Genomic DNA, 23,712 nt, shown 5'->3' on the forward strand with positions numbered 1-23,712 from the left:
TTTGCGTGCATACCGTTGGCTGCAGACCATGATCTTTGCAGTGGAAGAGATAAACAGAAACCCCCAACTGCTGCCCAATCTCACCCTGGGGTATGCCCTGGCTGACACTTGTCTTGCAGAGACAACAACATTAGGCACTGCACTGGGGCTGGTAACCGGGAAGGACCCTGTCGTTACGAGCTCCAGGTGCGGCCGCACTCCCGAGGTGCCTGTCATCGTTGGTGATGCCCGCTCCTCAGGATCTATTGTGGTTGCTCGCACACTGGGAGGCTTCAACATCCCCATGGTGCGCAATGGAACAGCACAGAAGCACATTAGTTATCATTAAGGAAAATCTTTATGACTCAAATTTTTCCTAATGCCCAAATGTGTTCAGAGGGAGTGGTTAAGAATAGAAACATTTTCAAATATACCTCTCCTCAGGTTTTTTAATTGATATTGTATGATCCTGTGTTATTTTTATGTTTGATGTTTTATGGATATGAACTGGACATGTCATACGCTGCATTAAGCTGACGTGCTGATGTGTGATCTGTGTGCAACCCAGGTTAGCTACTTTGCCACTTGTGCTTGCCTTGGAGACCACCAAAAGTACCCCACCTTCTTCCGCACTGTGCCCAGCGATGCCTTTCAGGCCAGGGCCATGGCACACATGCTGCGCCTCTTTGGCTGGACCTGGGTGGGGGTGGTAGTGGGAGATGATGACTACGGCATGTCTGGGATCCAGCATCTGCTGGAGGAGCTGCAGAACTCTGAGGTGTGTGTGGCCTTTTCTGAGGTCATCCCAAAGGTCAACTTGGAAAAGAGTATCCCACGCATTGCGGAAACCCTCAGGCATTCCACAGCCAAAGTCATCATCACTTTTGCCATTTCCACAGACATGCATGTCCTGTTGAGTGAGGTGCTGAAACAAAACATCACCGACAAGCAGTGGATTGCCACAGAGTCCTGGATTACAGCTAACCTCATTTCTTCTACACAAAACCTGGCCTCACTGAGTGGCACTATAGGATTTGCCTTGCGCAAGGGCAACCTTCAGGGTCTCAGATCTTTTCTCACCAGGTTGCAGCCCGAAGCTTTTCCCTCTGACCCCTTTCTGCGGGAATTCTGGGAGGTGACTTTCGGATGCTCTTGGAAGAAGGACTCCAGCCCCTCTCCGTTAGCCACACCCCAGTGCACAGGGTCTGAGAGCTTGGACAATGTTGAAGGCATTTATAATGATGTCTCTCAGTTGAGGGCCACTTACAGTGTGTACAAGGCTGTGTATGCCATCGCACATGCCATTCACAACATGCTGTCCTGCCAACCAGGAGATGGCCCCTTTGAAAATGGGGGGTGTCCAGATGTCACCAACCTCCAGCCCTGGCAGGTAAGCACAAAGTAAACACGGACACATACTAAGAGGATCAATATTCAATAATATATTGTGTAAAACTATTAATAATTAATAGCTTAATAGTTTATGTGTAAGGAATTTATTAAAATGTATTTAATATTATTTCTTAAGTTCTAATATTGAACATTCACATTTATGTTCATAGTGTTCAGTTTTCTCTTCACAGATTTTAATGCTCAGTCTAATACTGTGTTTAATATTTAGTGATAGCTTTAGATTTTAAATTTTCAGTTCACAGTGTGTACCCTTGATGTTTGAGATTAAAGGTGAAGTGCCAAGCATTCACTTTAATTAAGAGTTTTTCTTTTTCATCACCATATTTTTAATTTTTTTAAACAATGTTTAAAATCCCAATCTTCTTTGTCTTGGAAGATTCTCCACTACCTCCGCACCGTAAACTTCACCACACCTGTGGGGGAAGCTACACACTTTGACAAGAACGGTGAACCCCCGGCTGCTTATGACATAATTAACTGGCAAGTGGGGGCACATGGAACATTGGAGTTTGTCAGAGTGGGACAGTTTGACTCTGGGGATGGATCTCACGGCGAGTTTGACATCGATGTGAAAAGAGTCGTCTGGGGCGGTGGCCAGAATGAGGTAAAGTGAACCGTGAATTTAGCATGCCATAAATTTAGACAGGGAGCATTATCTGTATTTTTTGGACTGGCATACCCATTACATTCTGAATTTGGATTACTTACACACAGATGCTTAGCACTGCAGACCCACTGGGATTTGAGCATTCTGGGAAAATTTAGGACTGCATTTTGCAAAAACAAAGAAAAGACCAAGTAAATCACACGTCTCTGGCTGTTTGACTCCTCAACTTGCAGCCGTTATGAGTTATTAACACCAACACTGTCCGCATAAATCAGCAGCAAAAATCAGTTCCCTGCTAGACACACATATAGTCTTGTGATGAGTTGTTCCCAGTACGCACTGTTGCTTAGTGACAAACTGCTAGTCAAATACTGCTGAGTGGCAGTTTCTCTCCGTGTGTGTGATGAGGGGGGTGTGTTTTGGGGGGGGGGGGGGCGCTGTGTGACAAGTTTACAAATTTGAGAGCTTTAACTGAATTGGTCAGATGATGTATACATGTTGAAATGTGGTGTTGAAATTTTTAGTGCACAGTATGCTGAAATGTACCACTGAGCATGTGAAACAAAGTGATCAGCTTGAGCATGTAAGCATGCCATAAGATGCTTCTCAATGATACATGGAGTTAGAATGATGATCTGGATGTCATTTTGGATGCATACAGGTGCCTGTGTCCGTCTGCAGCATGCCCTGTCCCCCAGGCACTCGGAAGGCTGTGCAGAAAGGAAAGCCCATCTGCTGCTTCGACTGCTTACCATGTGCAGAAGGAGAGATCAGCAACACCACTGGTACTATTAACCATTCTCTCTTTTAACCATGATAATGAACAAGTACCATTATTTTCAGCACCTGCACAAACCAAAGATACCAAGAAGCTTTAAAGGTCTCAACAAACAGATACAACTGTAGTTTTTATTTCACAAAGACAACTTTCAGACAGACCTGCTTATAGTCTGTTTGTTATTGGGTGAGCAGGGAGGCCAGTATATCACACAGGCTGTCCCATGCGCATGAATACAAATATTTCTGACATGTATTCAGGCAGGAGTGCACAGAAACTATCTGTGCAGACGACCTGTCAGCCAGGACTGGGTTATCTGCGTGTCCTGATGTAAATTAGTACAGATCAAAAACGCATTAAAAGCGTGTTTCATTGTACACACAATATTGCCATGGTTTCGTTTTTTATTTAATTTGTTTCAGTTAATGGCAGGAGCCAAAATCTTGATAATTTTTTTTTTAAATTTCTAATACCTCTCACAGACCTGGGTCAAATACGTATTTGTTTTGGATTCAAATACTTTTCTACGCTTTACTGATCTTGTCTGGCGTATTGGAACCAATGAAATACTCTCATAAAGTGCAAACCCCGCATTCTGGTCATACTGGCAGGCTCAGTTACACCAGGCAAGATCAATAGAGCACAGAAAAGTATTTGAATCCAAAACAAATACGTATTTGACCCAGGTCTGACCTTTCAGTATATGTGATTGTAAATTTCCTTGTGAATTGTGTTGGTCTTAACTTAAGCTGCGTTTCCACCAAAATTACCCGGAACTTTTAGTCCCAGAACTACTTTTCAAGGAACTAAAAGGTTCCTTCAGCCCATGGTTGTCTGCGTTTCCACCGCGGTCTAAAGTCCCGCGAAGATTAGGCAAATTAGCCCACTGACGTATGAAAAAACGACGTTGTCGTCGGTCCATCTGTCCTATGATTTCTTCTGTAACCCCATACTACCACCGAAGTAGCCTACATTATTTTCTAATAACCGGGACAGCCCAAAGGGGTTTATTCCACTTATATACAACGGGTTACCAACAATGACTATATATGGTTACTTTTGTATTTATTGATTTTTATCGATTTAATCACCTGAAATTGAAATATTCCTCCACGGCCGTTTGGGCACATTTTACTGTTGTCAAGCAGAACTGTCGTTGGTAGTTGGACTTGGACCGTTGTTATGCAACAAATAGGATAAAACAGGCCAATAGTCAGATTGTAACTGTTTTATATATCCTCTCAAACACATTCATTATGTTTTTATGCGAACATTCACTTTCATGTCTTGACATCCGAAGCGACCGAATGCATTCACATTTATATGTATAACTGGCAACAACAGCAGAAAACATGCACACGTTGTAAACAATTTGCTGTTTGATTACTTTCTCATCGTCAATTCCATATCGCAAATCGCAAAATGACAAGAATAGAGCGAAAACTCGGACTTGCGTGAAAATTTTAATTAGTAGTGGTACAGCCACCGTTTGCTTTCCTTCGAAGTTACTGCTAGCCGGGCAGCGAAGTGTGCCCTCCAGATGCGAACCATGCACCATAAATTAGTCCATAGTCTTCCTGGTCTTTTTGTGGAATTGAAGAATGGAAGAGTAAAATTACGGCAGTCTGAAAAAGCTAACGGGACGATTACTAGAATTAACCTGTTATTTTACCCTGACAAAAAGTGCGGAAAGTAATTTCCAGTTTGCTTTTACTGTATCACCAATGTAAATTACGCAAAACTACCGCATACCTCACATAACTGTATCGAACGTTTTGAGTCTATTACAACGGGCTAACAAAGAAAATCCGGAAGAAAATATTCAGCAACCGAATTAATCAGTTTGAATGTTTTGGTACGTAATATGCTGTCCCAGCACGAATGCTTTTTATAAAAAAAAATTATAAAACGAATACTAAAGCAAGAAAAGAACAGAAGAGCACACGTTATAATTCCAAGACGTTGGCAGTCTATAACCAAAACTAGGCTACTGCGCCGCATAACATACAAGTTTGATTTGAAGTTATTATGAAAATAAATTGGTTTGCGGCTGAATATTTTTAAACATGGCGGATGAAAACAAACACAAAAAAATGCTGCAAGTACTCGACCAATCAGAAATGTTCAGCGCTGCAAGCTCCACCCAAAAGGTTCCTGTACTTTCGGAAAGTACTACCCCCCGAGCAGGAACTTTTTGGGGGTTAAAATAAAGCCCCCGGAACTAAATTTAGACCCTAGTTCCTGCGGTGGAAACGCACTGAGTTCCTCAAAAGGTTCCTAGTTCCGGGGTAAAGTTCCTGCGGTGGAAACGCGGCTTTAGATGCTTGTTTGCATCATTTTTAAGGTTCAACAGAGTGCCAGAAGTGCCCAGATCGATTCTGGTCGAATGCTGCCCGAACAACCTGCGTTCCAAAAGAGGTGGAGTTCCTGTCCTTCCAGGAGACCATGGGGATCATTCTTGCTGCTCTTTCAGTCTCTGGGGTGGTCCTCACAACCACTGTCCTTGGCACCTTCTTTTTCCACCGGGATACGCCCCTTGTCAGGGCAAACAATGCAGAGCTGAGCTTCCTGCTACTGCTGTCACTCTCTCTCTGCTTCCTGTGTGCACTGGCCTTCATCGGTCGCCCCTCTCTCTGGTCCTGTATGTTGCGCCACACGCTGTTTGGGATCAGTTTTGTGCTCTGCATTTCCTGTGTCCTCAGCAGGACGGTGGTGGTGCTGGTGGCCTTCCGTGCCTCAGTCCCTGGCAGCAACATCATGCGGTACTTTGGCCCAGTGCAGCAGAGACTGGCCATCTCCCTCTGCACCTCTGTCCAGGTGCTCATCTGTGTGCTGTGGTTGGTTCTCTCACCGCCCATCCCATCCGAGATACAGGGAAGGAGTGCCAGGATCATCCTTGAGTGTGATGTGGGCTCAGGGGCTGGATTTGCCTGTGTCCTGGGCTACATCGGCCTGCTGGCAGCCATCTGCTTCCTGCTGGCCTTTTTAGCCAGGAAGCTCCCAGACAACTTCAATGAGGCCAAGTTCATCACCTTCAGCATGCTCATCTTCTGCGCTGTCTGGATCACCTTTGTTCCTGCCTATGTCAGCTCCCCGGGGAAATACACAGTTGCCGTAGAGATATTTGCAATCCTGGCCTCAAGCTATGGACTTCTCCTCTGCATCTTTGCTCCCAAGTGTTATATAATCCTACTGAGACCTGACAAGAACACCAAGAAGAAGATGATGTCCAAAGAAAAGTCATAAACCTGTGATTAAATGTATTGTTGAGAAATATTCAGGTGATGTCTAGAGAGAATTTTTATCTGCTTTTGTTTAGATATTGGGTCAGTGGACCAGTAAGCATCCAAAGCTGAAACTAGAACATGTTTTTAAGCTTCATATTCGGTAAATGCAAAAAGTTCATTAGTTTTTAAGAAATTAGTAATACTTCTGATACTTTTGGTTCTTACCTTTCTCTATACACAGTTGGCTTGTAAACATTAAAGCAAAACCACTCAAATATTATATATAATGTATAACCTTCAATAATACATCATGAAATACATTATACATTATTCCAGAAACCGAACTGATGAAAATAAACCATATTTTTCAAGCCAAAACACTTTTTTTGACCATGAAGCATGCCACATTTATTCTCCTTGTCATTTTACCATCACAGAATAGAAACAGAAGAGAGCAAACTTTGCTCCGTGTGGGAACCCCTCTCAGCACTGTGATTCCACCCTACACATGTAAATTCAGTCACCATCAAACCCCCTTGTTTTTCTCTGAGATTCACATTTACATTTATCAATACACTTTTATCAGATAGTTTCCACTCTGCAGGCCTGTAAATGGGGAGTGTCACCATGACCCAATCAATGTAGTGGTGGATTCAGGGATCATACGCTGGGTGCTTGTAAACCCACCACCAAATTCATTCATTACAATCATGTGATGGGGTTGATAAAGACTTCAATGTGGGGATGAATAATAGTGGGCAATGTAGATCCAGAAATTAGGTTTAACGCTGTGTGGAGATAACACCTTTGACATTTTCAGTTTTTAACTGAAATTGAGTCTTTGAATAAACTGAAGAAATTGTTTTTACAAAAATTCAGAACTTTGTATTTTGTTTTTCCACTTTGTGTTTTGTTGTGTTTTACGCATGTTAGCGCTTTTCTCAGTGTGCCAGTAATATCATTGGATTACTTTCATCCCATTGTGGTAGTCCTTTATCTACAGTGTCAGTGGTCTTTTACTGTTGCTGTTTTAGCAACATTAATACCCTGTTCCTCAAATATATTGGTTTGTGTGAATCTATCGTCAATTTAACCACGGTAGCAAAATAGCCTACAGTATATATTTTATTTTACATTTTATTTTGCTGCTAATGTTTGATGCACAAAGAATAAGGACCAGGGAATAATATCTCTCTTCTCCTCCTCCCTCATTCATTTGCTAACTAGCAGGCCAGAGGAGAGACAGACACATTCGCACTATCAATACCTAACTATTGTCTGGCAGTAGGGGCGTGAAGAAAATGGCACAAATGGCCCGTATTTATTTACGGAGTCTAACTCTGTAAACGGTCCTAAATAAAAGTAATTCTGTCAGACTTAGCCTACATTATTGAGTTTGAATTAAAATATCCATAAGTTAATGCAATCCTAAAAAAGAAAATGTTTTTATTAGTTAGCTAGCTGGCAGGTATTAACTGTCACAAACAAGTAGCTGCTAATTAGTTTTATGGCCACCTTCATTTCCCTTATGTTTATCAAACAACTACAGTAGTTCCTTAGCAGACTCCGCTTCAGTGGAGAATGTTATTGACCAGTCACCTCTCTTGGGTCAATCAGTTCAGCACTACTTTCATATAAAGCCAAAAATCTCTGCAGCTGTAGCAAAACTGGTGTTAGCAACCACAGACTGAATCATGCAACTGACTTCTTGGTTGAAGTAGTCCAGGCAGTGTATGGTAGGCCTATGCTATGGCTTATCACTGTCTTGGTGTTTCTCTTAACCTTTTGGTTTTAATAAGGACATCAAACTGGATTGCCATTTTTAAATGGGTGTTCTGCTAGAAATGTAATCACAATGGGTGTTCCATACTCAAACAAATTCTCCCTCCCAGGTTTTGGCACCAAAAAATCACACGCCATCGTAACACCCCTGGGGGGGAGATGCGGCAGTTCTGGGAGTGCACCATTGGTTGTTGCATGGAGAGAGAGCACACCCACACGAACACAAAATCAAATAAATGAACATTTTCAGGCTTCCCCCTTATGGGTTCCAGGAGAAAACAAAAAACTTAAACAACAAATTAAAATGACAAAGACAAAAGAAAGTAAAACGGAGGGACCATTTTTCAGCACACCACTCGTAGCTGGCCAACTTTTCAGTTGATCAGTTTCTTTCTTCATCTTGTTGTGTGCCAACAAACAAAACTAAATAAAGACTTGCACTATCAGCGTGAGGTCCCGGTCTTAACCACCAACTGTGGAGAGGAACACACCTTTAAGTACCTGGGCTGATTAGTTAACACAACCCAGGTGCGTGTGCTTTCTCCACCAGCTGGCACAGCCTAGACAAATCTGCTCTAACATCATCTGCTCTTGGCAGTAGGCTTGAGGTGTCATAGATTCTTCCGGGATGGCTCTTCATTGTCACTTCTGTGTTTGATAATCTCAGGAAAATCAGAAATTTTGAATATGTTATTAAGATTTAGAACTTGTAATCCTATTGCCTAGGCGAAAGAAGGCGCCGAGTTGTGCTCTCATCCGTGTTGCACTCATGGCAGCACTCAATGTCAAAGAGACTGGTAAACAACAAGACACGTTATTATTTCGTCTGGAGGGTATGCCATCAGGTAGCCTAAAAATAAAATTCATGTTTGGGTCATGCAATCCATGTAACCAGTAGGCTATACATTCCAAATGGAGGAGCCATGGAAAAGTGTAACTCCATCACACTTAAGGAGTGCCATTTGGAAATATTATAGGTTTTATTCCATTGGAGAAAAACTAATTACCAAGGAGAAAGTAATCTGCAATGTAGGCAAGTGGCAACTGCCCTACTGAACCCTCTGAAGGAGATTGGTCAGTTTAGTTTAAGTAAGCCATGCCATTGTTGTGAGTTAATGATGGACTCATGCGTTATAATTTTTAATTTTGTTTCAGCAACAGTTGATATATCATTTCATTTCCTTGATGTGAACAGCTTCATTGGCATTGTTGTGATCTTCCTGGGTTAAGCTACTTAGTTACAGGTCCAATGAGAAGTTAGACCATAATAATTATATGTTTATATGCTTTATTGAAATTTTGACGGTAGAAAATTCTAATAAATTTATCATTTTTATGAGATTTATTCAGACGTCCTGCATAACAATGCGATTTCCCTCTCAGGAGAAGCTTCTTCTGATGAGTATATCCACAACTTCCAGTGCAGTGTTAAACCACAGAAAATGGCAGTATGCAGGGCACAATCCACAAGGCTGCTTCAAGGGAAAGAAAAAAAGGTCATGTGGTTGGCTATGATTGAATCTAGCTGTAACACACACACACACTGATAACATATTCAGCCTAATCCAGCCCATTTTCTACCTGTACCATGTGCTGTAAACTGGGCTCCATGTCTTTTCACAAAAATGCCAAGACTGAATAGCCATGCACAGTGCACCAATGCGCTCTGCCTGTGCCTGCACCCCTGTGTGCCATGTACCATTGATTCTGGAAAATGAAGCCCAAAGTGTTCTATGTCGATATGTGTAGATTACAGTAAAGCATTCTTTGGATTTTGCCATACTTTTCACTGTTTTTAAGTCCTTACATTTGTTCATTTAAGCAGTGACAAATGTAACAACTCTTGGTCTACATAGCCTAGCATGAATGTGTGGAGTGTGGGGAACTTTGAATGTTTTGTAATGACTACAGTTAGTATTTAGTATATATGTTGTAATGAGCCCTTGATGTCATCAGTTAAATATTGGTATTCTTGTTTTGGTGTTCACCTGGTATGAATACTCCCCCCTAAATATAAGCATAGTGACAGTACTTTATTTATAAAGAAAAATCCTGACTGTTGTAAGCTTAATAGTTAATAATTGTTTAAACAAGCACATATTGTAAAAAGAATATGGTGACATACACACTGCAGATAAATACGACTGTCACAATTTGACTCATTACCTGAAAAATTCAGGTACAGAGTACAGACACAGTTAGTCTGCATAGTGCATACCAGTGGGCTTGTGCACTTTCAACACAGCATCATCAGAGACTTGGAGAACTGTCAGTCACTTAATAATTAAAGAGGGGAGAGATATATACAGAATATACAATGTTCTATAGGGAGAATAGGGAGAGTTAACAAGCCTATAAACACAAAAAACAAAACATACAAATACACACATGCAAATACTCACATGGACACAAGACACAGCGACACGTATAAGCACGTATTCATTTCAACACACATAGAATACACACATACACAAACAGACACACAAACACACACACGTATCTTGCCTTCAGCTGTGCACATTTACATCAAAACACCTATTTAACTTACATCTCCTATTGTTGCACTTGTTATTAATGGCATTTAAGTTCAACTCAAATTAATAATTAACACTAATTTTCCAGGGTTTGTTTTTATCACATCCCTCTTCCAGTAACTGGACTGCACCATGCTGCTTGTGACTCAAACACTTAATGGGGAAATTCTGAAGGGGAAAGCAGTGGAGAGGTGAGAGGGGTCTGCTGTGGAAAAACATGTTGAAGACAAACAGCACTCAGAGCACATTAGAGAGGGAGTGTCAGTACCAGACTCCAGGGTCTTCTGAAATAATTACCTCCAGATAAAAAACAAGGTAGTTTAATTCTTTCCCATTGGGTTGAGGCCCCAACCATTCACTGGGCTCCACCAGGGTTTACACAATTACACTTACACAACAAGCTTATTTTGTCTTTGTTCTTGTTTTTTTTTTAATGCAGGGACTGAGTCCTACATAAGAAAGCCTCCCTCATTTTCAGTGGGAGAAGTCTGACCCCTCTCCCCCATCTCTCTGTCCCTCCTCCCGCTCCTGCAGGAGATGGGTGTTCGTACCTGGTTATGGCTGTGGGTGCTGTTGGTCCTTGGAGCTGTGTGTGGGTTAGCAGAATCCTCCTGCCAGCTTCTGGAGACTCTGACCTCTCAGAGTGTGTATAAGGAGGGTGATGTGATTATTGGAGGACTTTTCCCTGTTCATTTACAGCCACCTGAGCCCAGCCTGGACTTCACACAAAGAGCAGCACTTTTGCAGTGTCAGAAGTGAGTACATTTGTCTCTATCTGTGAATGTCTTCCTGTGTCTATGTGTGAATAATTCTGTGAATGTGTCTGTATATACCTGTGAATACCATATTTATATACAGTATATGTGTGTGTGTGTGTGTGTGTGTGTGTGTGTGCGTGTGTGTGTGTGTGCATAAGTGTAAAAAGTTTGCCGACCATCTACGTCAGTTTGTATCTGAATTAGTGAATATCAGTCACTACCTTTCTAGCATTTTCTATTTCTCTCTCTCTCTCTCTCTAAGTTTTTATTTGCGTGGATACCGTTGGCTGCAGACCATGATCTTTGCAGTAGAAGAGATAAACAGAAACCCACAGCTGCTACCCAATCTCACGCTGGGGTATGCCCTCGCTGACACCTGTCTTGCAGACAAAACAACTATAAGCGCTGCACTGGGGCTGGTAACCGGGAAGGACCCTGTTGTCAACCCGTCAAGCTCCAGGTGCGGTCGCACTCCCAAGGTGCCTGTCATCGTCGGTGATGCCCGCTCCTCCACATCTATCATGATCGCTGACACACTGGGAGTCTTCAACATCCCCATGGTGCGAAATGGAACAGCGCAGCAGCAAATCAGTGATCATTAAAGAAAACCATTAGGACTCATATTCTTCCTAATACCCAAATGCACTAAGAGACGATAGTGGCATTTTCAAAAATGCCTCTCCTGTGTATTTGTTGTTTATATTTTGTGATGCTGTGTTTGTTTTCTGTTTGATGCTTTATTGACATGACCTGGATGTACCAGAAGCAGCATTAACCTGACAGGCTGGTGTGTGAACTGTGTGCTCCCCAGGTGAGCTACTTTGCCACATGTGCTTGCCTTGGAGACCGCCAAAAGTACCCCACCTTCTTTCGCACTGTTCCCAGCGACGCCTTTCAAGCCCGGGCCATGGCACGTATGCTGCGCCTCTTTGGCTGGACCTGGGTGGGTGTGGTGATGGGAGATGATGACTACAGCAAGTCCGGGATCCAGCTTCTGCTGGAGGAGCTGCAAAACTCTCAGGTGTGTGTGGCCTTTTCTGAGGTCATCCCAAAGGTCAACTTGGAGAAGAGTATCCCGCGCATTGTGGCGATGCTCAGGCAATCCACAGCCAAAGTCATCATCACTTTTGCCATTGCCACAGACATGCATGTCCTGCTGAGTGAGGTGTTGAGACAAAACATCACCAACAAGCAGTGGATCGCCACAGAGTCCTGGATTACTGCCAGCTTCATCTCTTCTCCTGAAAACCTGGCCTCAATGAGTGGCACTATAGGATTTGCCTTGCGCAAGGGCAACCTTCAGGGTCTCAGGTCATTTCTCACCAGGTTTCAGCCCAAAGATTTGCCCTCTGACCCCTTCCTGCAGGAATTCTGGGAGGTGATTTTCGGATGCTCTTGGAAGAATGACCCCTCCCCTTCTCTGTCTGCCATGCCCCATTGCACAGGGTATGAGAGCTTGGACAATATTGAAAACATTTATACTGACGTCTCCCAGTTGAGGGCCACTTACAGTGTGTACAAGGCTGTGTATGCCATCGCACATGCCATTCACAACATGCTGTCCTGCCAACCAGGAGATGGCCCCTTTGAAAATGGGGGATGTCCAGATGTCACCAACCTCCAGCCCTGGCAGGTAAGAGTAGGTACAGAAACATACTGAGAGTGTCAGCATCCAATAATACATTGGGTAAAACTATTAAAAATTAATAGCTTATTAATTTGAGTAAGGGATTTGTTAAAAGCATACTTACTGGTGGTAGATCATTCATTTATCTAAAATTCACAAATACACATAAACGTGTAAAACATGAATATATTTAAAAGCAGTTGTAAATCATTTCATAGATACTCCATAAGGCATTATTATTTAGTGCCTATATTAGTATCCTGTATGTATAACTCATAGATACAACATTTTAAAAGAGAATAAATGTTTTGCACAACATTAGTTAATGTATTTATGAACACTTCCAAATAGTGTATAAAGGTTTTTAATAATCTCTGAATAACATGCAATTTGATGAAATTAATTTCAGTTTGACGTAAGTTTTGCCTCCAGTTGAAATGGAATTTACTCAGAGGCTTAAAACGGTTAAAACGATTGTCATGAAATTGTTGTACTGCTCAGTTGTTGTATTCATGAAATGTGCAATTAATTTCTTATTTTCTTAGCTCCTCCTGACATGATGCTTGCTTTTGAGTTCCTCATCCATTATCTATGACATATTTAGAACAGTTAAAAAATTTCTTGACTGATATTGTTTAATACATTTATTTTACACAAATGACTAATGATTACAAATTATGGTACTTAGGCTTTTAACAAGTCTATCATTGATTATCTTTTAAAATATTTTTTATAGATTTTGTATGTAGTGTGAACCTTAAAAGATGCAGATTAAAGGTGAAGTGCCAGACATTCACTTAAAAATTAGGATTTATTTTTCATCGCCATACCTTTCATTTTGTTAAACAATGTTGAAAATACTGATCTTCCTTGTCTTGGAAGATTCTCCACTACCTCCATACTGTAAACTTCACCACACCTGTGGGGGAAGCTACACACTTTGATGAGAACGGTGAACCACCGGCTGCTTATGACATAATTAACTGGCAAGTGGGGGCGCATGGAACATTGGAGTTTGTCAGGGTGGGACAGTTTGACTCTGTGGACGGATCTCACAGCGAGTTTGACATCGATGTGAAAAGAGTCGTCTGGGGCGGTGGCCAGAAAGAGGTAAATGCGAACTGTGAATTTAGCATGCCATAAATATAGCCTGGGAGCATTCTGGATAATTTCTGGACTGGCCTACTCATCATTCACACATTCTGAATTTGGGTTATGCATACTCAGATTCTTAGCACTGCAGGCCCACTGAGAAGCGTGCACATACATTTCTCCAGACTAGCTGAATGATCCCTACACTGGCAGCCATTATGAGTTGTTAACACCGACACTGTCCGGAAATATTAAAATCAGCAGCAAAAATCAGTTCCCTGCTAGACGCACATATGGTCTGGTGATGAGGTGTTCCCAGTACACACTGTGGCATGGTGACAAACTTCTGAATCATATAGTCTTCAGTAGTAGTTTATCACCTGTGTGATGTGTGTGTTTGTGCGTACACGTCAGTGTGGTAGTGCTGTGTAACATTATAACAGATCACAAGAATTTTAACTGCATTGGCGAGATGTTATGAAGAAATGATGGTGCACATGTGTGATGTTGAGAGTTTTTTGTGCATAGTATGCTGAAATGAACACTGAACACATACAACATAAAGAGTTCAGTTTGAGCATGTGAGAATACAGTATGATGAAAGGTGCTGTGATGTTGAGGGTATAAAATGCTTTCGAGTGAAGCTCAGAGTTAGAGGGATGCTCTGTATGTTGTCTTGGGTGTATACAGGTGCCTATGTCCGTCTGCAGCATGCCCTGTCCCCCAGGCACTCGGAAGGCTGTGCAGAAAGGAAAGCCCATCTGCTGCTTTGACTGCTTACCATGTGCAGAAGGGGAGATCAGCAACACCACTGGTACTATTAATCATAAACCTTTTTTAACCATGATGATGAGCAAGCACCCTGATTTTCAGCACCTGCACAAAGATACCGAGAATCGTTAAGGTCAATAAATGTATATGGCTACAATTTTTATTGCACAAAGATAACTTTCAAACAGACATTCAGTCTGTTTGTTACATATTGAGTGAGCAGGGTGGCCAGTGTCACACATGTGCATGTGAAAATATCTGTAATGATGACCTATCAGCCAGGACTGGGTATCTGTGTGTCTTGCTGTTATTTAGTACATGTCAAAAAATGCACTAAAAGCATATTTCATTGTGCACATCATATTACCATGGTTTCATTTTCTATATAATCTCTTTAATTTTAGTTAATGGATGGAGCCAAAAGCTATATTTTTTATGTTTTCATTTCTAATACCGCTCAATACATGTTTTTGTTTTTATCATTTTTAAGGTTCAACAGAGTGCCAGAAGTGCCCAGATCGATTCTGGTCGAATGCTGCTCGAACAACCTGCATTCCAAAAGAGGTGGAGTTCCTGTCCTTCCAGGAAATCATGGGGATCATTCTTGCTGCTCTTTCAGTTTCTGGGGTGGTCCTCACAACCAGTGTCCTCGCCACCTTCTTTTTCCACCGGGACACGCCCCTCGTTAGGGCAAACAATGCAGAGCTGAGCTTCCTGCTGCTGCTGTCACTCTCTCTCTGCTTCCTGTGTGCACTGGCCTTCATCGGTCGCCCCACCCCCTGGTCCTGTATGTTGCGCCACACGCTGTTTGGGATCAGTTTTGTGCTCTGCATTTCCTGTGTCCTCAGCAGGACGGTGGTGGTGCTGGTGGCCTTCCGTGCCTCAGTCCCTGGCAGCAACATCATGCGGTACTTTGGCCCAGTGCAGCAGAGACTGGCCATCTCCCTCTGCACCTCTGTCCAGGTGCTCATCTGTGTGCTGTGGCTGGTTCTCTCACCGCCCATCCCAGCAGAGGTACAGGGGAGGAGTGCCAGGATCATCCTTGAGTGTGATGTGGGCTCAGGGGCTGGATTTGCCTGTGTCCTGGGCTACATTGGTCTGCTGGCAGCCATCTGCTTCCTGCTGGCTTTTTTAGCCAGGAAGCTCCCTGACAACTTCAATGAAGCTAAGTTCATCACCTTCAGCATGCTCATCTTCTGCGCTGTCTGGATCACCTTCATTCCTGCCTATGTCAGCTCCCCTGGGAAATACACAGTCGCTGTGGAGATATTCGCCATCCTGGCCTCAAGCTATGGACTACTTCTCTGCATTTTTGCTCCCAAGTGTTATATAATCCTACTGAGACCAGACAAGAACACCAAGAAGAAGATGATGGCCAAATAAAAGTAATAAACCGTACATCACATGTATTGTGTGTGCTAAACATTCAAGTGATTCCTAGAGAACGTTTATCTGCTTTTGCTTAGATATTGGGTCAACGGGCCAATCAACTTCCAGAGCTGGAAGCATTTTATAACCTCTTAAAAATTAACCTTAATTAAAAAATGAACTAATTCATACTGAAGATCTTCCTGACACACAAAACATCAAATAATATACCATAGATATTATACTATGAAATGTAAAATATTCAATTAGAAATCAAGCAAGAAATGTTAATTATTCCACACACCAATCTAATAAAAATAAAACATCTTCCCTAACACAAAGCATCCCACTTTCTGTTCTTCTACAATTACAGAATATAAGCAGTGGAGTCCAAACTATGTTCAGAGTGGGAACCCCTCCCATCTCTGCTGCATTGCGATTTCACCCCACACTTATAAATTCAGTCACCATCAGGACACAACACACACACCATGTCACTCTCTGAGACGCACATTTCCATTTCTCAATGGACATCTGGCCGTTTTACATTTTCATCCCTGGCTTTCTGGAATATTCCACTGTCCTATGATTTTTTAACTTTGTTCTTTGTTTTTTGGGACTACATTGAGTGAAATAAGCTGTGGTTTGGTAACTTCTTTCATTCATTTTTTTGTGTCTGTGACCTGTCCATGTCTGTAACATTCATTGCTTAAGGTAGTTGAACTTTTTCTTTACATTAAATGTTGAATTTGCAACTTACATTTCTTAATTTTACTCTGGTTTTGAGTTGTACATCTTTGAGGTTGATCCAAGAGGTAGCTCTGCCTATCAACAAATTTGCTATTTTTGCTGACAATTGATATATTTGATAATAATCACCAAATTAAATCAAATAAATATATATTTTATATGTTGAATAAGTGAGAATTTTTAACTGTTAATCTGCTTAATAATTTTCACATGTAGCACACTACTTATACAATATCTTGAATAAAACTCACCTGGGATTGATCATGATTCTTGCACTTTTCATGCCTAAAATTGATTACCAACAAAATGTTATTCTTAAAGTGTGCACAGCGCCCACTTCGAGGAATCACATGCAGCCCTCAAATGTGCAGTATGTGAAACTAATTTGAACTTTATCAGTATTCAGTGCTAAAGTCTTTATATATCGGAGAGCACGCCCCCTGCTCAAGCAGATAAATGCTCTCATTGACTGATTGCTTGTAAAAAGCCCAATGGTGAAAGTTGTTAAATATGAGTAGCTGTAGCTTCAGCGAATGGTAAGTTCACAACAGAATGGTTTTTCGTTTGTTTCTTTCAATTTGTTCAATTTGAAAAACTCAAATGAACGAGATGTACTGAAAGACTCAAATGACCAAAATTAACTGATTGTGCTGGATGTGCTGAATGACTCAAATGAACTGAAAGATTAAATTGGTACAAAAAACTCGAAAAGTAGCCTTGCTGGGTGTATAGCATAGGCCTACTAATGCCTAGTGCGAGCAGAAGCGAGACAAACAGAAACAGGAAATTCTATATGTTAGGCGAAAGAAATGTTTAGATTTGTGAAAAATAATGCCACATGGATGATTATTATGATGTTAATGACAACCTTGATGACAACTTTTTAAACAGCTCTATGAGAGCATTTTTCCTCATTTGGTAAAATGGAATCTCCTGTCCATCCACTACCGAAGGGTGCTTTCCTGGCGGCCTGGAGGATAGCTTGGCGATCAGAATAACGAAGATCAAAATAAAAAATCAGAGCTCTTGATCTGTCAGTTAAATTAGCGTTTTTATCTCACTTAATCTCAATGTTTCTGCCAGATAAAGTTGGAATCCAGTGGGGCAGCGATTTAAATAACAAGGCCACTGCATCAGAGCCTTCGCTACCTTCACTTAGACCGACAACTCGAGTATTGTTTGAGTTCTTTGGCTGCAATCCTCTCGCTCTGCCATTTTGGGTTCCATCTGGTCTACTCTGGCGCAGCACACAGATGTTAGCCTGGCATTCTTTTCCACCTTAGTTTCCAACCCCGACATGATTGTTTTCATTTCTTTAAATTTGCTTCGCCAGCTAGCTCTGCCTGCATGGAGCTCAACTTTTCCTCTTGGTGACTAAAATTGGGACTTGAAAAACATGTTGTTTCTCTGCTGAAGTTTCCAGAAACGCCATAAGCTTCGAATGACCAGTTTTACTCCTTCCTAGGAAGAGGATGCCAACGTGAATAAAGACATCTTTCTCTGGCTTTGTGACAGTATCCTGGGACAGTACTAAAGTAGCAGATATAGGCCAATTATCATATGGCCAAATTACATACATTTAAAGCAGAAAAACGAACAAACGCGAGCCCCTCTTGCCAGTGCATCTTTCAAACATTGAAAAAAGTGGCTCCTCATTCCTCTTGCTTTCCACTGCAAGAGTCTATAATTCAATGGAATTGTCAGCTATGCTTCTATTGCCTTGACGAAGGGATATCAGGCACCTCCCTGTCTTCCTTCCCCTCCCAGGCTGATCAAAAACCTTTGGTCATCACCTCTACAAACAGCCGGCTGGTGCCTACCTCTCTAAGAGTGGTGGCCCAAGGAAGCACTCTCCCAAACAGCATTGGAATCACAAAAGCCACCTTCAACTGCTCAAAGGGGAAAGGCTGTAATTCAAACGCAAGAGAGCACTGTCTCAAAAAAAACCTGACACCTTCGTAGCACTCCGGGGGTAGAAGGATTGACTCATTAAACTCAGGGGTCTGGTTACTTGGGCTGGAGGTCAAGGCTGGTGCTGCTTTCTCCCTCAAAGTACTTTGCTCTGACAGCTGCTGGACAATGGCTGAAAGGGTGTGAAAGCTCTCAGAAATGGACTAGATTAACTGCCTGTGTCTTGGTGGACTAACATCTTGGCTGGACAGTACTCTGCAGATTTGGCTGATCTCTGTTTGGTCACTGGCTTAGTCTTTCTGGAACAAAGGGAAAGTAGGAGCTAGGCACAGAGTAAACCTTGAGGGAGCATGACTTTGGGCAAAAATTACTAGGCCTTTACTTAGACAATTAGTAAATAATACAAAACAACAAACAGGCAAATATACGAGAGAGGTACAAGAGGACATGGACTAGGGAACCACTGGAACATGAGAGGCAATCTAAAATACTAAGTGGCAAAAGGCAGAAACCCAGGAGCTTAAATCCTAACACTAACAGGTTCAAATGACTACGCTAATGAAACCAATTAACACAGAACAAGAACAGGGAGGAAACTTAAACTGGGGAGCTGGCACCCTCTGGTGGAGTCTGGCAGGAACTGTGACAAGAAAAATTAGAACACTGGAAATTTAATTACCACTGTCAGAGCTTGGCGATAAGTTTTTTTGTTTTTTTTTAATTGGAAGAAACAGTTGAAATACCTTAACCAACATAATTATGGAATAATCTGTGGATAAAAAATTCAAAAAGCTTCTCTAGGTTGGAAAACAAGGGTATATGTGTTATATAACCAAATAATGACATTTAAACAGTTACAAACCACATTTAAACTAACAACAAAACTTTTGGAAATATCCAAATTGATAATTATGTAAACTAAAATTTTGAGACAAAGGCATATAGTAGTGCTTTGCAGGATATATTAAACCTAATAACTGGTTGCACAACCTTAAGCAGCAATAACTGCAACCAAACATTTTCCTTTATTCTGATATCAGTCTTTCACATTACATGGGAGGCATTTTAGCCCACTCTTCCTTGCAGTCTGCTTTAAATCAAACAAATTGGTTGGTTGTCAAGCATGAACTTCTCATTTCAGGTTCTGCCACAGATATCAGGTATGGTAATTGTTAAAAATGCAGTACTACACAAGACGTCAACACTGTTTAACAATAATTACATGTTCAACTAAGCATCCTGCAATTGTGTTGATCCACTGCCCTCTGGTGCACATATAAGAAAGTACAATACAACACACTTTTTGGGCCCCTTTTTCCATCATAATCTACAGCTTGAAGAAATTTGAATCCTTCACAACAAAATACTGATTTAAATTATTATTCATCACAGCTTGTATTCATACCTTTCACAACGCTCAAGTAATCAATCATTTAAAATGTGCCATTCATTTTTTTTTTTTTTTTTTTGAATGTGCCACATCATAAGTGTTAAGGCAATACATCTACTATTGTAGATATTGTGGGGAAATAATTTTAGCATGTACAGCTCTGAAGTGAAAATTTTCAACATTCTACTGTTTAGTAATGTTACACAGAACCAGCACACTGTCAGTGTATACATGCACACACACACACACATATGCACATGCACATACACGCGCACACGCACACACAGCACAGCATCCAGAAGTTTGTCTCCATACCACAGTGTCTACTGGGAACACTTCATCGTAAGGCCATATGTATGTCTAGCAGGGAACTGTGCTTTGCCACTGATTTTGTTATTTCTGGACAGTTTGGGGTTATCTTGTACTTGGCTGCCAGTTGAGGGGTCGTGCAGCCAGTGTGGAAAGGTCTGTGTGATTTATTTTCCAGAACGCTTCCCTCCCCGAGGGCTTGTTTGCAGAGCTGCCGATAACCTCAACTCAGAGACCCAGCAGGGTAGAGAATGAACTGGCCTTTACACTGGGAACAGTAGCTCGATGGGTGCCAACAGCCAGTGGGTTCTAGATGGAACTCAGTCGCATAGCTCTGTTGGATTTAAGAGAGGGAAGTGCTGAGAATAGTATAAGAATATAAATCACCCGGGGGTGTCTCGTGGCGTAGCCTGTAGAGCACTGTCCACATGCTCATTACGAGCCGCGACCTTTGTCGCACGTCTCTCCCTCTCTTCCCCCGTTCTTCCTGTCTCTCTACATTGTTTCAGATTCAGTCCAAAAATATAGAAGACAGAGAAAAGATTTGGTCCAAAAATCTGAATACTGAATAACAAATTCTCTCTGACTAAATGTATGCAATGTTAAATGCTTTACCTCATTCTGGCCTCCACCCCAGACGATTCTTTTCACGTCAATGTTAAAATCACTGTGAGATCTGTCCACAGAGTCAAACTGTCCCACCCTGACAAACTCCACTGTCCCCTGTGTCCCCACTTGCCAGTTAATGATGTCATAAGCGGCTGGTGGTTCGCCGTTCTTATCATAGTGGATAGTCTCCCCCACAGGTGTGGTGAAGTTGATGTTATGGAGGTAGTGGAGAATCTTCCAGGACTGGGAAGATCAGGATTTCCAACAATGTTTAACTAAATTGAACAAAGAATGGTGAAAAATGAAAACTATTAAAACTGTATTGCCAAGTGAATGGCAATTTAATATTAAAGCTATTTACATGAAGTTATGTAAGACTGAACAAAAAATCTCTGGAGAGAAAGCTGAACAGTGAATGTTCAATATTAGAGCCTTGTGCATGTACATTGGTGTTTGCAACCATGTAATTGTCCTTTTAAAGTGAATTGTCAAATAACTAAACTAAAATAAACTAAAAGAACCTGAGAAGTAAATGCTGAGCAAAACCATTGAAATTATAAATAAATATTTTAAACATCATATTGCATGTTTTATACTGCAGAACAAAATACATACAAAAGTTATTACAAAATACATTAAATACTTCACTAACAATGTTTATTAATAGATAAACAATAGTAGACATCAAGTTCTGTTTTAACTCAATCATTATCATTAAATAAATGCATCAGTTAAGATAATAAACAAAAAAATAGAATTAGAATTAGTGAGGCATTATGAAAAACATGCATCTCTTCAGGGAGAGTATATATAATAGGGAATATTAATAACCAAGCCATACACAGAAAATGTTAATAAATGAAACATATTTGACTAAAGCATAAAAATAGTATGTTAAGAAAAATGACCACAGATGTCATTCTGTTTGGTGTAAACAAATTTTGTATGAGCATCCTAAAGGCAGGTAAGTACATATATCAAATATAATTTTTGTGAACATTACTGGCATTTAATTCAACATTTAAAATTGTAATATATATTTTAACTTAAGTGGTTTTTTTAGAAAGAATAATCAAACTTCAATATGAGCCAGAATTGATTGATATTCTGGAGATAATTTAATCATCCAAAAAAGTAGTTTTTAAAAATAATACTGTTTTACAAACGATCACCACACAGTAAAATGCCCAGTGTTTATTCAACTTTTAACCAATAACACAATTTAACACAGATAACAAGTGAGCTGAATTAACACGGGACATTTTACTGTGTATGCTTTTAAGAAATGCCTTATTCATGAGCTATGAATATATACTATGTTTCAGTTCTACTCAATGTGTTATTTTATACTGATACTTATTACGTTTTGGTGCTTACTCTTACCTGCCAGGGCTGGAGGTTGGTGACATCTGGACACCCCCCATTTTCAAAGGGGCCATCTCCTGGTTGGCAGGACAGCATGTTGTGAATGGCATGTGCGATGGTATACACAGCCTTGTACACACTGTAAGTGGTTCTCAGCTGGGAGAGGTCAGTATAAATACTTTCAACATTTTCCAAGCTCTCAGACCCTGTGCATTGAGGCCTGGCTGATAGAGATGGTGTGGAATTGTTTCTAAAAGAGCAACCGAACATCATCTCCCAGAATTCCTGCTTGAAGGGGTCAGAGGACAAATCCGTGGGCTTTAAAGTAATAATCTCGAAGATTTTCATTAAAATAAATGTCTGTCAATTCACTATCTATCGCCGAATTAGGTAACACAATGGTGATTGAGCCTATTATTATATTAATTTATATTACTATTATTATTATAATTTATGATTAAAGAACTGGGTGTCTGTGGCGACATTCCCAGGAAAAAATCACAAGCGGCGCATAGTTAGTGACGCGTTTTCCATCACCCATGAGTGGTTGGTCTGCCAGAGAGGATAGGCGGAGCTAAGGCAACAGGCTCGCTCTTTAACTGTGTGAGCGGTGTACTGTTTTTTCCGGTGTCTGCTAGCGTTACAATAACAGAGAAAATGGGGGGGGGGGGGTTATGGAACCCTAAAAAGTTTTTGGGAAACATGAGGTCATATTATTTGTTGATGTAGATTTCGTATTACATTTGATTACAATGTAACTTTACTAAATTACATATCTATTTGCACAGTTAACGCTACCTTGCAATGCTACCTTGTTGCAACGTTGCAATGTAGCTAACTGAAGGCCAGTTCAGATCAATGATTCCCAACGAGACTGGATGGAACTTGCAAAATTCCAAGACGTCTGATTGTAAACGTTCTAAAACTGCACTTGGCGATTTGGCAAGGTGGGTCTTTTGAGACTCCAGGCAACGGCTTCAGATGCTCTGCAACTAACCAGTTCACACCGCTGCAATTTTCTCTGCAACATTCTAAAACCGTTTTGTCTCGTTGCGAATCATTGATCTGAACTGGTCTTAACGTTACCGTTATTTACATTGCCATCAAGTTCATCAATATATTAAAATGATTGGAATAAAGCCAGGGTATAGGTGGAGCAGAGCCGGGTCTGATTTCTGTGTAAAGATGTCAAGCCAGAGAAAACTAAATAAAAGAATACGGCAGTATAGATCAGCGTTGTTATTATTTTATTACGCTTCCTCATAAGTTCCTTCAGCCTTGATGCCCTTTTTTGATTAAATCTCCTTTGTTTTTGTTTTATTCTTCTTGTTCTGATTGCTAATTTAACACCCAGCTCAGCAAACAGTTTAGCTAGCAAAACCAGAAACACCAGGGGTAACATTTTGCAAGGCAGTTGTTTCAAAAATATCACACAACAATCA

General features: G+C 41.1%; 2 protein-coding genes across 2 annotated transcripts; both read left to right on the forward strand.

The window, feature by feature from the left end:
* Positions 1-6,844, forward strand: LOC135236558 (extracellular calcium-sensing receptor-like). The gene is made up of 5 exons (XM_064303011.1): positions 1-286; positions 548-1,369; positions 1,769-1,996; positions 2,661-2,784; positions 5,122-6,844. Exons 1-5 carry the CDS (start codon positions 29-31, stop codon positions 6,021-6,023), a joined length of 2,334 nt encoding a protein of 777 aa, XP_064159081.1. The 5' UTR covers positions 1-28; the 3' UTR covers positions 6,024-6,844.
* A 3,977-nt stretch (positions 6,845-10,821) lies between these two features.
* Positions 10,822-17,099, forward strand: LOC135236602 (extracellular calcium-sensing receptor-like). The gene is made up of 6 exons (XM_064303069.1): positions 10,822-11,075; positions 11,341-11,638; positions 11,890-12,711; positions 13,588-13,815; positions 14,488-14,611; positions 15,059-17,099. Exons 1-6 carry the CDS (start codon positions 10,858-10,860, stop codon positions 15,949-15,951), a joined length of 2,583 nt encoding a protein of 860 aa, XP_064159139.1. The 5' UTR covers positions 10,822-10,857; the 3' UTR covers positions 15,952-17,099.
* The last annotated feature ends 6,613 nt before the right edge of the window (positions 17,100-23,712 follow it).

This window comes from Anguilla rostrata, chromosome 12 (assembly GCF_018555375.3).
Source record: "Anguilla rostrata isolate EN2019 chromosome 12, ASM1855537v3, whole genome shotgun sequence".
NCBI classification, from domain to species: domain Eukaryota; kingdom Metazoa; phylum Chordata; class Actinopteri; order Anguilliformes; family Anguillidae; genus Anguilla; species Anguilla rostrata.